The following is a 15,181-nucleotide window of genomic DNA, read 5'->3' on the forward strand; positions in this document are numbered from 1 at the left end:
GCTAGAGCTAGAAAATATATATATATATTTATAAATCATTAGTTTAAATTGATGTTTCTAATTCAAATTTAATATTAGGGTTTTAATTCAGCTACTTTTTTCTTTCCTTTTATACGCTAAAATCATGGTTCCCAAATACATTACATCATTCCTGAGTTGCTTTATCCTATAATATATATAAACATAGTTTCAAAATAACAATACAATATTATTACTAATGATAAAACTACTGAATGACTATCAACGCTTTTAGTACTACTTTTTATCCTTAGAATATAGTCCACTAAGAATATACAGTACTGTTTTCTAATAGGAGTTAAAATAAGTCTTCTCCCTAGGTTCAGTTGTTTATGTTTGTTTTAAATTTTAGGGCTTTTTGTTTCATGTTTATAAAAATTGTAAAGCATTTGTATATTTCAAAAGTCAATATTCACTTTTATCCCTGTTGCCTCAAATGCATTCCCTCAACTCTGCTTTTCCCCCCTACCACTTTTTTTAACAATTTCTGGTTTATCTTTTCAGTGTGGCTTTCTGCAAACATATATCTTCCCTCTTTCTTACCCCAAGGTACACACAGTATGTACATTCTTTTGTATCTTGCATTTTTCCACTGCATCCTAGGGATCCCTCCATATCAGCTTAAAGAGATCTTCCTCATTCTTTCTAACAGCTTAATGTTTCTCCTCCTCATGGAGGTACCGTAGCTCCTTCAACTTTTCCATTCTTGTTGGACATGTTTCCAATCCTTTGCTATTACCAAACATGGCATGTCATTTTTGAATGGCAGATTGCTATATACTAAAACCTGCATACTTATGTTTGGCATTTCCTTACCCATATTAAAATATGTTTTAGAAAAAAAAGGTTACTGGGCTTCCCTGGTGGCGCAGTGATTGAGAGTCTGCCTGCTGATGCAGGGGACACGGGTTCGTGCCCCGGTCCGGGAAGATCCCACATGCCGCGGAGCGGCTGGGCCCGTGAGCCATGGCTGCTGAGCCTGCGCGTCTGGAGCCTGTACTCCGCAACGGGAGAGGCCACAACAGTGAGAGGTCCGCGTACCGCAAGGAAAAAAAAAAAAAAGGTTACTTACATTGATTTGTTTTTAATTAAGTTATTAACATCCTTCAGAACGTTTGAGTTCCATGGAACAATTTAGGAAACACCATGGTAGGTGTGCAAACTCAGAGCTTTGACAGATGTAAGTGTTTAGTGCTTGGCACATTGGAAGTGCTCAATACATGAAAGCTAATAGTAATCATAAAAGCAATCATGTCACTAACAGCAGAAAGTTTTTAAATGTTTTCTTCATTTGGGTGTGTCATCAAGGAATTTGAGAGCTGAGCAGACTACATCTTACTCTTTGGTCAGTTACTGAGTAACTGCCGTGTTCCAGGCGTTATGGTAAGAACTTGTACCTGGAGCAGAGCATATACTGCAGGCCTGAGGGAAGGAATGAAGGAAAAGTGGGAATCCAACCGAGTCTCAGGAGTGGCGCTGGGGCTCTAGGGATGGGGCAACAGAAAGTCTCCGGGAGGCAGAAATGCCAGGGAGTCTTCTCCTGGGAAGAGGAGGTTTACTCAAATTTGGAGCCTCCACAGGAGGTAGAATCAAACCACAAGACAGCCAAACCACAGTTAATGGAAATGACTGGAGATGAGGGGAGAGATGGAGAGAAGGGAGGAAGTGACGTCTCTACATGACGGGTCACGCCCCCGAAGGAGGAAAGAAAGCCTGAGAGGAGGGCCTCCATTCCAGGAGAGATGTCTGTCCACAAAGATAAATAGAGTCTTGTGATCGAGAAGGACTGGAGATGGGTGGTTTATTTAGCAAAGCTGATCTGGGAAGCCTCTGAATTTTTACCACATGTGTTGTGAATGAATGATGAGTTGGAAGCATTGATGTTAAGATCACAGGCAGGAGGAGTCTAAGGAAAGAGTGTGGCTGTAACTTAATGAAAGAAGGAAGGCCGGAGGAGGGGTGAGGTTGGAGAGCCTTAGCCAGTAAGGAATTGGGAGTCTATCCTAAGTGAGAAAGTCTGAACAAGAGGAGTTGCATGAATGGTTGGGAGAAGTAACATCTCGTCAGTAATTCCAAAACCTGGTCATTCTTCTAGCTGGATATAAGAAACAGAATGTCCAACACAGAGGACAGGTAAATCCTGACAAAGATGGTAAATGGTGGTCCCAGGATGACAGCTGTCTCACTGAGAGCAACTAGTTAAGATCGAAGCCGACACAAGGTTCTGGGAGTTTTATCTGACAGTAAAATGGACAGAATACCCAGGGTAGCTGATTGTATTGTGAGGAAATTTGTGATTCATTAATGACAGGTACCAAGAAAACCAAGCAAAGAGAAAACAGGCCGATTATTCATCCCAGGGAAAACACAAAGTTGTCTAGGAAAGGAAGAGCAGGCATGGTTTACTCTGTAGTTTGGCTATGAATACCCTTTATAAGATCATAATAACATAAACACTGAACACCAACCTAGCCTAAATTACAATATAACTATATTAGAGGAAGGGGTGCATGTGTGTGGTGTGAGGATGAAAAAATTTAAGTCCTCTTCTTCCATAGCAGGAAGTAAAGAGAAAAGGCCTGAAGCTGAAAAATCAAGATATGGCAAAGCAAGAATACTATTTAGAGACAGAAGGTCAGTATTAACAGAATTAGTTAAAAGCAGTTGAAAACTTATCAACTCTGGGGACAAGAACATGATAGGAGAAGGGGCTAGAGACTGGAATTTTTTTTACGCAAATCTGGTAGAACTATTGGATTCTCTAAACTATGTGGATAAAATTACGTTGTTAAAAATTAAAATTTTAAGAAAGAAAGCAGATTGGAAGAGGGGATGTGGATGCAGCCCATGCAGAATCCTCTTTCAGAGAAAGTGATGGGAGGAGCTTGTGCGGTATGGGTTATAGGACAGAGAAGAGATTTAATGTTCTCAGTATATGAGAGTGATGATATGTTTATTATCTGTGGAGAGGGAACTCTGCAAAGGGGGAGAGTTTGAAAATACAGAAGAGAAGGTGACTGTCTATTCTAAAAGAGACTGAAAGAAGTCAGATCAAGAATGCAGAGCAGGGCTTCCCTGGTGGCGCAGTGGTTGAGAGTCCGCCTGCCGATGCAGGGGACACGGGTTCGTGCCCCGGTCCGGGAAGATCCCACATGCCGCGGAGCGGCTGGGCCCGTGAGCCATGGCCGCTGAGCCTGCACGTCCGGAGCCTGTGCTCCGCAATGAGAGAGGCCACAACAGTGAGAGGCCCGCGAACCCCCCCAAAAAAATAATAATAATAATGCAGAACAGGGCTTCCCTGGTGGCTCAGTGGTTAAGAATCCGCCTGCCTATGTAGGGGACATGGGCTCGATCCCTGGTCTGGGAAGATCCCACATGCCACGGAGCAGCTAAGCCTGTGCACCACAAATACTGAGCCTGCGCTCTAGAGCCCGCGAGCCACAACAACCGAAGCCCGTGTACCACAACTACTGAAGCCTGCGCACCTAGAGGCTGTGCTCGCAGCAAGAGAAGCCACCGCGGTAAGCCTGTGCACCACAACGAAGAGTAACCCCCGCTCGCTGCAACTGGAGAAAGCCCGCACACAGCAATGAAGACCCAGCGCAGCCAAAAATTAAAAATAAGTTAAAAATAAATAAATTTATTTTAAAAAAGGAATGCAGGACAATTTTTTTTTTAATGAGAGATAATTTACTTTGAGACTAGAAGGGGAAAAAATGTGAGTGTGAAGGCAGATACATAAACCTAAAAGTTTTGGAATAGCTCCATATTCCTTCCAAATTGTTTCCAGTGATTTCTGGGTAATATATGCATAGTGAAAAAAAGCACACTTCTGGTCAAAAGAGGACACTTTTTTTTTTTCTGAAGTATAGTTAATTAATAATGTTGTGCTAATTACTGCTGTACAGCAAAGTGATTCAGCTGTACATATATATACATTCTTTTTGTTAATATTCTTTTCCATTATGGTTTATCATAGGATATTGAATATAGTTCTCTGTGCTCTACAGTAGGACCTTGTTGTTTACCTATTCTATATATAAGAGTTTACATCTGCTAACCCCAAACTCCCACTCCATCCCTTCCCCAACAGCCTTGCCTTGGCAACCACCAGTCTGTTCAAGACAGGACACTTTTATGACTTTATTAAACATTAGGACAGAGATGAGAGAAACACGTTTCCAAGGATGCATCAAGTTAAGTTTTAAGTAAAAGATCAGCAGAGATCAGGGCACTATGGGGACAGACATCTCTTGCGGTGTCTTCTGAGATCTTTCTCTGAGAACGACCCGACTCCTCACCCCAGAGGTGGGTGCCAGCCACCACCATGTTTGTACTATGGGATCTTGGTCCCCTGGTCACAGTACATTGGGCTGGGGTGGATACTTTCCCCAAGTTTGGGCAGTCGTTTGTTTTTTCAATGATTTAAAATTGTGACTGGGAGTCACAGTCTCTGTGGGCGGCTAGAGCTGAGGTGACATAAAAACACAGGACCTATAGGGTTGACATGTCAGCTGAAAAGGACAGTCAGTCCATAGGGAGAGAATATGGCTGATGTATCGAGGGATCTAGAAAACAGGGACCATATGGTCCAGAGAGAGAGAGCAAGACGGACTGCTCTGCGTTCTGCTGGCTCTTCCACTCTGAGTTCTGTTCCTTGCAGGGCCTGGCTCAAACCCACCCTTGGGTTCTGAATACCACTCCTGTGTCTTTACTGTAAACACCCTCTCCTTTTGTCTATAACCATTTTAATAGCGTTTCTGTGACTGGCAAGCAAAAACCTGGATTAGAATAATCTTCTCCCACTTCCATCCGAGTCCTCTTCTGGCCATCGATTTCCCCCCATTTATTCTCTCTTGGGAAATCCACAGAGTCCCCATAATCTCTTGGTTTCTCTCTTTTCTGGGACCAAATGCTCCCAGTTCCAACCCCCGTCTTGCCCCTACTCACCTGTATCTTGCTCAACTTTTTTTTTTTTTTGGCTGTGTGGAACAGCATGCTCCCTGACCGGGGATCGAACCTGTGCCCCCGCATTAGAAGCACAGAGTTTTAACCACTGGGAAGTCCCTTCCTCAACTTCCATGCTCTAAAAAAACCAGGTTTTCCAGAAAGCCCTCCCGGACTACTCAGACCTCAGGGATCCCCTCTTCCTGACCTCCAATAGCACCAGACTATGTCCATGGGTCCCTGTTCCCAGACCACAGCCTGGATCCAGGATGGCTTCATCGGCACCATCTAGAGCATGTTAAAATATTACAGACTCCCTGTCACCACTCTCCCCAGCCCCGAGATTCTAATTCAGTAGATCTGGGAGAAGCCTGTACTTTTTAAAAGGCTCTCAAGTGACTCTTCTCTGTATTCCAGTTTGAAAACCATCCATCTGTACCACTCACTTGGTACTTGACATAAACTACTTTGTATAGTTAGTTACCACTTTGTGTGCATTTTAAATTTTGTTCACAGTAAACTAAAACCTTCCAGGCCACAGATTTAGAGAGCATTCAGGTGGATCTCTCCTAGACCTTCCTCTTACCAGATACCTTGATGATCTACACTGCTACCCTCCTACCTGATATGATTGACCCCAGGCAGAAGATATGGCCATCCTACCCAAGCCTTGGGCCTCTTTGTCATGCTTGGGACTCTAGGGAATGTAGAAAAAGGAGATGACATTGTAGATCATGGCTGGATACCAATGGCCTCTTCATGACAGAGTAAATCTGGACAAGACTGAAATTTCCATGAACGTTTCCTCTCCTGGTGCCCTGTAGAACTGTCATTGGTTGCGGGGAGTTGCAATGAACAGGATACTCTGCATCCCTTTTGGGGCAAATCCGAATTCAGGATGTTGATTTCATGATGTCCATGTGATACAGTCCGTTCACACGTGACACACAAGGGGACCCAAACTGATGCGTCAGATGGAGCAAGACGTAGCTAGACTGGCCCGGGAATGATTGTCAATCCCCAGTAGCAGGTGGTCATGCTCAGTAGTCATCCCCAGAAGTCCCCACTTCCAGATCCCAGCGCCCCTTACACCCTGAAAGAATTGGCCAAGACCTGGTAACATGAAGACGGTGCAAACACTGTTTAAAATTTTACTGCTGCTAGCCAGGGCTTTGGGTAGAGCAAGAAAGTGTGTGTGTGTGTGTGTGTGTGTGTGTGTGTGTGTGTGTGTGTGTGTGTGTGTGTGTGTGTGTGTGTGTGTGTTTTGGGGGTGGGAAAGGGAACTCCTTGGTGCCCCACAAGTCCCTGCCATGAGTACAGGAGCCAAAAAGGAGGAGACCTGTAGGACAGAGGTTGATCCCATTCAAAGTCAGCACGGTGGGGATGAACGTGGTAGACTCTGACACTGAGCATTCAAGGGCTGTCAGACACTTGCCAGGAAGCCGTAGGGTGTCTCCCCTACCTGTTTCTCTCAGAAGGGCCATTACCTAAAGTAGCAAAAACCATATGACCAATGTTGTCCCAGCTCACACTTCTGGGATCCCATCTCTGCCCACCTCCCCCAAACCAGACACCCTCGCCTCACCTCTTCTCTTCTATTCCCTGCCTACCACTCGTCCCTGACCCCACCCCTCCCCACAGAATCTCTCATCCTCCACCCTAGTCCCGTGCAGAGTCATCTGCTTTTCTCCCCACCAGACTCCCGGGTCCTGCGCACCTGGGGCTGCTGGACAGACATGTGCCTGTGATGATGAGGGTGACGCCCACGAGGAAGCCGGCCAGGCCAAGGGCCAGGCCGAGGGTGAAGACCAGGGTCTCTGTGGTGTCAGGCAGCAGGGTAGGCACCTGGGGCTCTGGGAGAGAAAGAGAGGGTCAGGGGGTCGGGCAAAGGGATTCCAGAGTGAAGGACACATGGGTGTGAGAAGGGGGGCCCGGGGAGGGGGCTTCGTACCCCAGTGCTTAAAGAGCGGCTGGTCCAGGCCCCAGTGCTCCACCTTGCAGTCATAGAAGTCATCCACCGAGGGCACGAAGGGCAAGTAGTGGAACTTCCGGAACAGATGGTTGGGCTGGGCATAGAAGCTGGTCTGGGCCACCCCCTCGGTGATGGTCTGACCGTTGCGCAGCCAGGTGATATTGATGACAGGGGGGAAGATGTTCTCCACGACGCAGATGAGGACGTTGGGCTGGCCCAGCTCCACGTGAGACTTGGGGAGGACAGTCACTCTTGGGGGCACTAGGAGGAACCAGGCCCTGAATCCCACAGGCTCAGCCCTCCAGCTGGGCCTTATCAGGGCTGGGATTGAAGGGTGTTTCCTCCTATTAGCTTTCTGAGAGCAAGGAATGGTCTGGGATGGTGACACCAGGACAGAAGCAGGGGGACAGAGGGATGAGAGATTGTGGAGGGCAGAGGGGGCCCCCGGGGGTCCTGTATCTGCCAGGTCCCTGATGGGGAGTACAGCGGGAGGGGTCATTTCTCAAGAGGAAGAGGTTGCTGAAGGAATCTGAGAAGATCTAGCACCTCCTGGGAAGGAGAGGGCCTGAGCACAACAGTCTCAGATTCCGAGAGTGGTGCCCAGGAGTCAACAGAGGCCTGTGAGGGGGAGAGGAGGCTTCTCTGGGCCTCCCCTGCCTGCCAGGGGCTTAGTGGATGGGGGCACAGAGGAAAGGCCCGGTACCGTTGGCGGCTCTGGTACGGTTCGAGCGCTCCACCAAGACGTCCAGATGCGCTTTGACCATCGTGATACTGGCTAGCCCATTCTGCGGGTCAAAGTAGGCGAAGTTGCCAAATTCAGGCAGACGCCACACAGCCTCCCTCTTCTTCAGGTCCACAGAGAACAGCTGCTCTCCATCGAAATCATGGGTGAACTGACCCGAGCCATCATAGGACTGGTAGAAGGCTGGTCCGTAGGAGCCCATGTGGTCAGCTGTATTGGGTGAGTTCAGGGTCAGGGCAGAAAAGAAAAGGTATCAATCTCATCCATCAGATGTGATGTATTGAGTCTCTGAGCTGTGCCCCATCCTTGGTTCTGTGTGGGGGCAGAGTCCCGTTCTGACGCTGAGCTGGTCCTTGGAGAGTAGAAGGGTTGCCAAGGGACGGAAGGGAGAGGATGGAGGGCATGGGCACATCCCCTGCACACTGGCCAGCACAGTCACGGGTGCAGCCTGGCATACCGGGTTGGGAAGAAGACAGGTTGCCTAAAGTCAGGCTTGGGATCCCCAGAGTTAAATCTTGGCTCTGCTGGTCTGCCCCAGCTGTGCTACCAGGTCCTGTGTGTGAGATGAGAGGTGAGTAGGGGTGGGATGAGGAGAAAATAATTAAGGTTAAGAGCCTCCATCGAGCTTTGGGCACAGAGATGCAGTGCAAGAGGATGTGAGGGAAAACAGGTGACAGCGGGCAGGAGTAAGAATTAAGATTTGTGACCAGAGACTGAAGGGATAGAAAAAGGCAGCCCAAGGTATTGCAAAGAGCAGTGGAAAAGGAGTCAGAAGTTCAGGGTTCGTGTCACAACTCTTCTGTCTCAGAGCATTAGGATCAAATGTGTGTCTTCCCATGACTGAGGCTCAGTTTTCTAGAAATTGGGAGTTAGGGGTTCGTTGATAAGATGCCTTTATAATTCTATGAAATTATTTGTGCAATGATCGTGAGAAACCACCGTGTGCCCAGCACGATAGCAGGCCCCAAGGAAATACAGACAAACCAGCTGTGGACCCCGCACACAAGGAACTCAAGTCTAGAGCAGGATAAAGACAGATAAACAGCTACCTATTGACCTGGTGATAAATACAGCAATAGAAAATGGGCTCGCCCGAAGCCAGGAAGCGGTACAGAAATCAGGATGCTGGGCAGCAGTAGGACGGAGGTTTGGGTCTCAGAGAGGGGGGAGGAATGAGGAGGCACCTGAATGTGACGCTGGGCTGAGCTGCACCTGTATTTTAGGTCCGGGACAGACCTGATAGAGGTGAGAGGGATGCGGGTAACAGAAGTTGCCCATAAACCAGAGGAAAGGAACTGTTCACTCTCTGTACCATCTGGCGTGTAACCCCACGCCCTTAATCTCCTCTCCTCACCCAGCACCCTCTGCACTCACCCTTGATGGCCCCAGCTTCCTGCGGGCTCAGGAGGGTCATCAGGGTGTGGAGTCCCAGGACCAGCCCCCCACTGAGGACCATTGTCCCCTGGTGCTTTAACCAAATAAGTCCCAGTCGGTGTGGAGGGTAAAGGAAGACGGGGAAGGTAAAGAGGAAGAAACAGATTCTAGGATGAGGGAGTCCCCTGCCGTATTCAGCCAATCAGAGAAATTCTCTGAGTTAAATGTAGCTGTTGCTGGGGAAAGAAGTAGAGGAAAGAGCCTGGGTGAGAAGATGGAAGAATTCATTGGGCCCACAAGCACCAGGGAGGCTTGGTCCACAGGAAGTCAAAGGGATGGAAGGGGCTTAGATTAACTGTTTCTACATCCTCCAAGAAGGTATCCTGTGAAGGGAGAGGAAAGGCCATCAGAGCACCGCATAGCTGAGCTCAAACAAATCCTCTATCTTAATCCATGGTGTAGGGACTCCTACTCATCCTATACGTTTCTGTGGACCAATTTGGAGTCAAAAAATTAAATAAATTTGGGGATTCCTTGGCTGTCCAGTGGTTAGGACTCTATGCTTCCACTTCAGGGGACATAGGTTCAATCCCTGGTCAGGGAACTAAGATCCTGCAAACCACATGGCATGGACAAAAAAAAAGGAAAGGGCTTCCCTGGTGGCGCGGTGGTTGAAAGTCCGCCTGCCGATGCAGGGAACAGGGGTTCGTGCCCCGGTCCGGGAAGATCCCACATGCCGCGGAGCGGCTGGGCCCGTGAGCCATGGCCGCTGAGCCTGCGCGTCCGGAGCCTGTGCTCCACAACGGGAGAGGCCACAGCAGTGAGAGGCCCGCGTACCGCAAAAAAAAAAAAAAAAAAAAAAATTTTTTTTTTACTAAGAAACTTTAAAAGGGAAACACTGGCTACACAGTAGAAAAAATCTTTTAAATCTTTAAATCATGTTTTAAAATATTACTTTATTTCATTATGTGAGGAAAACTGTATAACTGTTAGAGACATTTAGAGTGAAAAAGAGCCATAAGGAGTTCCAGTGGACCTTTCTGGGGAGGGCAGAGGGTGCTGGGTAACCTCCATGAGTCCCTCCATGTCCCCTACGCCCATGTCTCAGCCTGGAGGTTGACCTGTGTGGACTGCATCACCCTTACTTTTGGCTTCTAATTGGGAGGCATTGGCAGAATTTAGTCTAAAGTAAAATATATATATAAAGTTAACTGGCTATCCTGGTAAAAAGAAGTCTAACCAAATATCTGAAGACAATGTGTCAAAAGTGATTGAATAAATGATTTTAACTTGGAAGGGATCTGAAAAATCATCTGAGTCTGCGTTTCCAAACCTGGCCACACAGGAGGATCAGCCGTGAAGTGTGTTAAAAATACAGATTCCTGGGTTCCATCCTGACCTGAGTTAGAGTAACTTTTCCAAAGTAGGGCCAGGGGACCTGCGTGTTTAGCATGCTCCTTAGATGATTCTTGGGCAGGCAGTCTATGGACTGCTTTTTGGCACAAAAAAATAAACAAAAACCACCTGCTCTGATGCTCTTTCCTACACTGAGTGGCGTTGATTTACAATAGTGTGTTAGTTTCTGTTCTACAGCAAAGTGAATCAGTTATACATACACATATCAACCTTTTTAGATTCTTTTCCCATATAGGTCATTACAGAGTATTGAGTTCCCTGTTCTATACAATAGGTTCTTATTAGTTATCTATTTTATATATATTAGTGTGTATATGTCAATCCCAATCTCCCAATGTATCTCCCTCCTTCCCCCTCAGTAACCATAAGTCTGTTTTCTACATCTGTGACTCTATTTCTGTTTTGTAAATAAGTTCATTTATACCATGTTTTAGGTTTCACACATAAGTGATATCGTGATATTTGTCTTCCTCTGTATGAGTTACTTCACTCAGTATAACAATCTCTAGGTCCATCCATGTCATTGCAAATGGCACTATTTCATTCTTTTTTATGGCTGAGTAGTATTCCTTTGTGTATATGTACCACAGCTTCTGCATCCATTCATCCATCGATGGACATTTAGGCTGCTTCCATATCCTGGCTGTTGTAAATGGTACCGCAGTGAGCATTGGGGTGCATGTATTCCATCATCTTTTTTTAAAAAAGTGTTGTCTGTACCTCCCCCATCTTCCCTCTAACCAGATAAGCACCTTAGCATGCTTTCAAATACATTCAAATACTTCTCCTTCACCAAGGTATTCGATCAGTCTTACTTCCCATACCTTTTTGGCACCTCCTGAAATTTTCTCTTATTGGAATACTTCCTCCAAAAGTGTTTTAAATGTATTTGTGGGCAAACCTTCTGAAGCTTTGTATGCTTGAGAACGTTTTTATTATATCATCACTTTGAATAACATTTAGCTGTTGTATTAAATTCTAAGTTTGACTTTTTTCTCTTTAATGTTTTAAATAATATTATCCCAATGACTTTTTTGCATCCATTGTTGGCATTAGGAAACCTGCTGTCAGTGTATCTCTCCAGAATCTTTTAGAATTCTCTCATTGTCTGCTATTGTAAAATTTGTTATATTGTATCTAAAATGGGTTTGTCCAAATCTTACTGTAGGATATTACGGAGCCTCTTTATGTTTTAATTCTAAGAATTTGTCTCTTTTATTTCTGTAACTATTTCTCCTCTCTATTTTTATGAAATTCATATTACCCACATTGGGCACGTCTCTCTTTCATCTCTTTTGGCTTTTCTTCTCTGTTTTCAATTTCTTTATCCTTCCATCTTTTATTCTAAGAGAGCTCTGTAGTCTAGTACTCCAGCTTACTAACTGTTTTTCAGTTGTATCTCTCCCAATATTTATTCTCATTCATGTGGTTTTTCTTTTGAAAGAAAAAACTATATAGATATAGTTTGTTTGTTTTGTTTTGTTTTTGTTTGGCCGCGCCTCTTGGCATGCGGGATCCTAGTTCCCGGACCAGGAATCAAACCTGTGCCCCACCCCCGCAGTGGAAGCGCCAAGTCCTAACCACTGGACCACCAGGGAATTCCCGAATAGTATATATTTTTACACCTAGACCTTCTATATAGTTTTCCCTATATCCCCTAGTTTTTTTTCTTTTTACACAATAGCTTCTCTTATTTTTGTAAATGCATTGTTTATGCTCATTTTAAGTGGCTAGTCTATATTTACTAATACTTCTTTTAAGGACACCTGTTGTTTTTCTTTGGAGGTAGTGGTGCTCCCTGAACTGAGGGAGTTACTATTTTGGTAACTGTGAACCAGGACAGGACCAGAGGGTAAGTGAGAAACAGGAAATGGCCTCCTCCTCCGGCTGCCCCTTATATGTAATGTATAATAACATCATGACTTCAAGGTTCCTGTATCAAGTCCTCATAGCACCTCTTAATTTCTAGTTCCAAATCACCACCAAGACCATGCGTAAGAGAACAGTGAAGGAGTTTATGTTAAAATTCCCCAAATTCAGGCCGATACTCGTCTGTATCTCCATACGTTGCTCTCGACCCTATGGGAGAGATCAGACCTTGATCCACAACTGCGATTCAGACATGAGTAAACTAGCTAACATGTTGGGGTCTCCAAAGGTGCTCACAGATGCCCCTGGAAGAAGTTAGCAGGAATAAAGTAAGGCCTGGCCGGGCGGGGCAGGGCTGTCAGAAGAGTAGTCACTACAGTGCAATATGACGTCATGTCAAAGATGACACTGAATCACTGAGGGCTTAACAACGTTTCTATGGGAAACGCCTGCAAAACTTTATATCTACTGCAGAGAAAGACAAATGTCATACGATATCGCTTAGATGTGGAGTCTAAAGAAATGATGCCAACGAACTTATTTACAAAATGTAAACAGACTCATAGAGTTAGAAAACTAACTTATGGTTACCAAAGGGGAGTGGGGGAGGGATAAATTAGGAGTTCGGGATTAACATATACACACTACTATATATAAAATAGATAAACAACAAGGACCTACTGTATAGCACAGGGAACTCTACTCAATATCTTGTAATAACCTATAACATTAGAGAATGTAAAAAAAAGAATATATATATATAAAACTGAATCGCTTTGCTATACCCCTGAAACTAACACAAAACTGTAAATCAACTATATTTCAATAAAAATTTTTAAAAAGTAGGTCTCCTAGAAGATGGGGCACCTAGAGTAGGAGGGGCACCCCGGGGGTCTAGAGGTGATCAGAATTCTGGGTGAAATAAAAGGGGTGTCAAAGGAGGTCGGCAGCAGCATAGAGACAACGTGAGGAATAGTTCAGAGTAAATCAGCCCCATAGGGAACAGCAACCATCCTTGTTCCCTCCACCTCCTGCTCTCGGCTAGGGAAGGACGCAGGGCAGAGTGAACATTCTCAAGACTTACCTCCTGGCAGGTCACAGACTGCAGTATCCGCACCCACATTACGTGTCCGAGATACGTGCCACTAGGGACTTGAAAGTATAGCGAGACCAGGGACAGGCCCTGGAGTCTCAAAGAAGGCACCAGAGATGTCCAGCTCTGACACACAGGTATTTATTGGTCTCTGGTATTTCTCAGGAAGGATGCTGTGTAGGAAGAAGTCCCAGAGGAGACCGGGGCTTATAGATCAGTGTGGGGATCACCTTGTCACCGTACTTCAAATTTCAACATGTATTAAGTGCTTTCTATATGTCAGGCCCTTTGCAAGGGGCTAAGTGTGAGTGGAATCACAGATGGCCAGGATTTGGAGGAGTCTTTAGAGATTCGCATCATTGGTGCTGAGGAGCACAGAGATTCAAAGGGACTGGAGGTTTAAAGGAGATCTGACCAAAAAAAAAAAAAAAAAAAAATTAGAATTCCCTGGCGATTCAGAAGTTAGGACTCTGCGCTTTCACTGCTGTGGCCCTGGGTTCAATCCCTGGTCGGGGAACTAAGATCCCGCAAGCTGTGCATGCAGACAGTCAATAAATAAATACATAAAGTAGATCTGATGCTGGGGACTCCCCTCTGTCCTCTTCTGTCACAGAAAGGCTGTCACCTGCAGTAGGACAAACAGTGTGGTTAGGACTCCCCGGTTAGCAGTGCATCCTTCATTCCTTTACACCTGCTCCCTTCTATTTCTCCCCTCACAGGCCCCTAAGGAGAAGATGATCTTTCCAGCAGATGAGGACCAGTGAGAAGTCAAGAGATACCCTAAGGAGATGTCATATCACTCTCTCCATCTCTCTCCACCTGTCCACCTGCTTGTTTTCCTCTTAGACCTGAAGGTTCTCTAGGGTAGGGCTCTTTATGATTAATGCTGGAAAGGACCTCAGAGATGATTTAGTTAAATCCTCCATTTATGGGGTAGGAAAACTTTGGACCAGGGGGGTTCTGTGATTTCTCCAAGGTCACATGACTGAGTCCAAGAACATTGTACATTCTATCATTTCACACTGGGAGGCGATGGGCTTAGGGATAGTCATCAAAATACCTTTACGTCAACAGGAATAACACTGAATTGATATGTCAATGCCTTGAGAGAGAACTGCACAGAGGCTGGAGGTGAGGTGAGGGGATAGAGAGAAAACACTGAACACAAAGTAGTAATTGTGACTCTGCTCTGGACAGAGGCAGAGGGAGGTCTCTGAGTTCTCCAATCAGACACTCTGCTGAAGGAAGATGGAGACTCAGGAGAAAAGAGGCAATAGACTACTATGTGGTCCTGGATGCAGCCACTCGACGTCACAGGGAAAGTGTGCAGAGTCTCTTGGGGGCATGGTAGCCTCTCCCAGCCCAGCTCTGCCCTGTTCTCTACCTTCCGCAGAGCTGTACGTGTACAGAGGAGGAGTGACTGCTACTGGGAGTGATGGACCGCTACTGGAAGTGATATCTTTATAACAGAGTGGTGTACATCCAGTTTGACAGTGCCGTGGGGGCATTTGTGGCTGTGACCAAGATGGAGCACATCACTGCATGTTCACAGCAGAGATTTTTACAATAGCCAAGACTTGGAAGCAACCTAAATGTCCATCGACAGATGAATAGATAAAGAAGATGTGGTATATATAAAATGGAATATTACTCAGCCGTTAAAAAGAATGAAATAATGCCATTTACGGCAACATGGATGGACCTAGAGATTATCATACTAAGTGAAGTAAGTCAGACAGAGAAAGACAAA

General features: G+C 45.7%; 1 protein-coding gene across 1 annotated transcript; it reads right to left on the reverse strand.

Moving 5' to 3' along the window:
• Nucleotides 1-4,120: 4,120 nt before the first annotated feature.
• LOC112414040 (HLA class II histocompatibility antigen, DO alpha chain) lies at nucleotides 4,121-9,185 on the reverse strand. Its single transcript, XM_024766319.1, has 5 exons — nucleotides 9,054-9,185; nucleotides 7,641-7,889; nucleotides 6,917-7,198; nucleotides 6,683-6,818; nucleotides 4,121-6,452 (listed from the first exon to the last, which is right to left on the reverse strand). Exons 1-5 carry the CDS (start codon nucleotides 9,133-9,135, stop codon nucleotides 6,449-6,451), a joined length of 753 nt encoding a protein of 250 aa, XP_024622087.1. The 5' UTR covers nucleotides 9,136-9,185; the 3' UTR covers nucleotides 4,121-6,448.
• Between the last annotated feature and the right edge of the window lie 5,996 nt (nucleotides 9,186-15,181).

Source organism: Neophocaena asiaeorientalis, unplaced genomic scaffold, assembly GCF_003031525.2.
Source record: "Neophocaena asiaeorientalis asiaeorientalis breed wild unplaced genomic scaffold, Neophocaena_asiaeorientalis_V1.1 scaffold46, whole genome shotgun sequence".
NCBI lineage: Eukaryota > Metazoa > Chordata > Mammalia > Artiodactyla > Phocoenidae > Neophocaena > Neophocaena asiaeorientalis.

What these genes read in the sequence shown, in the direction of transcription:
- LOC112414040 (XM_024766319.1), bottom strand. Translation starts at nt 9,135, where the DNA reads ATGGTCCTCAGTGGGGGGCTGGTCCTGGGACTCCACACCCTGATGACC. An exon ending in CCGTACCAGAGCCGCCAACG is followed by an intron (nt 7,199 to 7,640) that starts GTACCGGGCCTT and finishes GGTTCCTCCTAG; the next exon opens with TGCCCCCAAGAGTGACTGTC. An exon ending in GCCGCTCTTTAAGCACTGGG is followed by an intron (nt 6,819 to 6,916) that starts GTACGAAGCCCC and finishes TTTCTCTCCCAG; the next exon opens with AGCCCCAGGTGCCTACCCTG.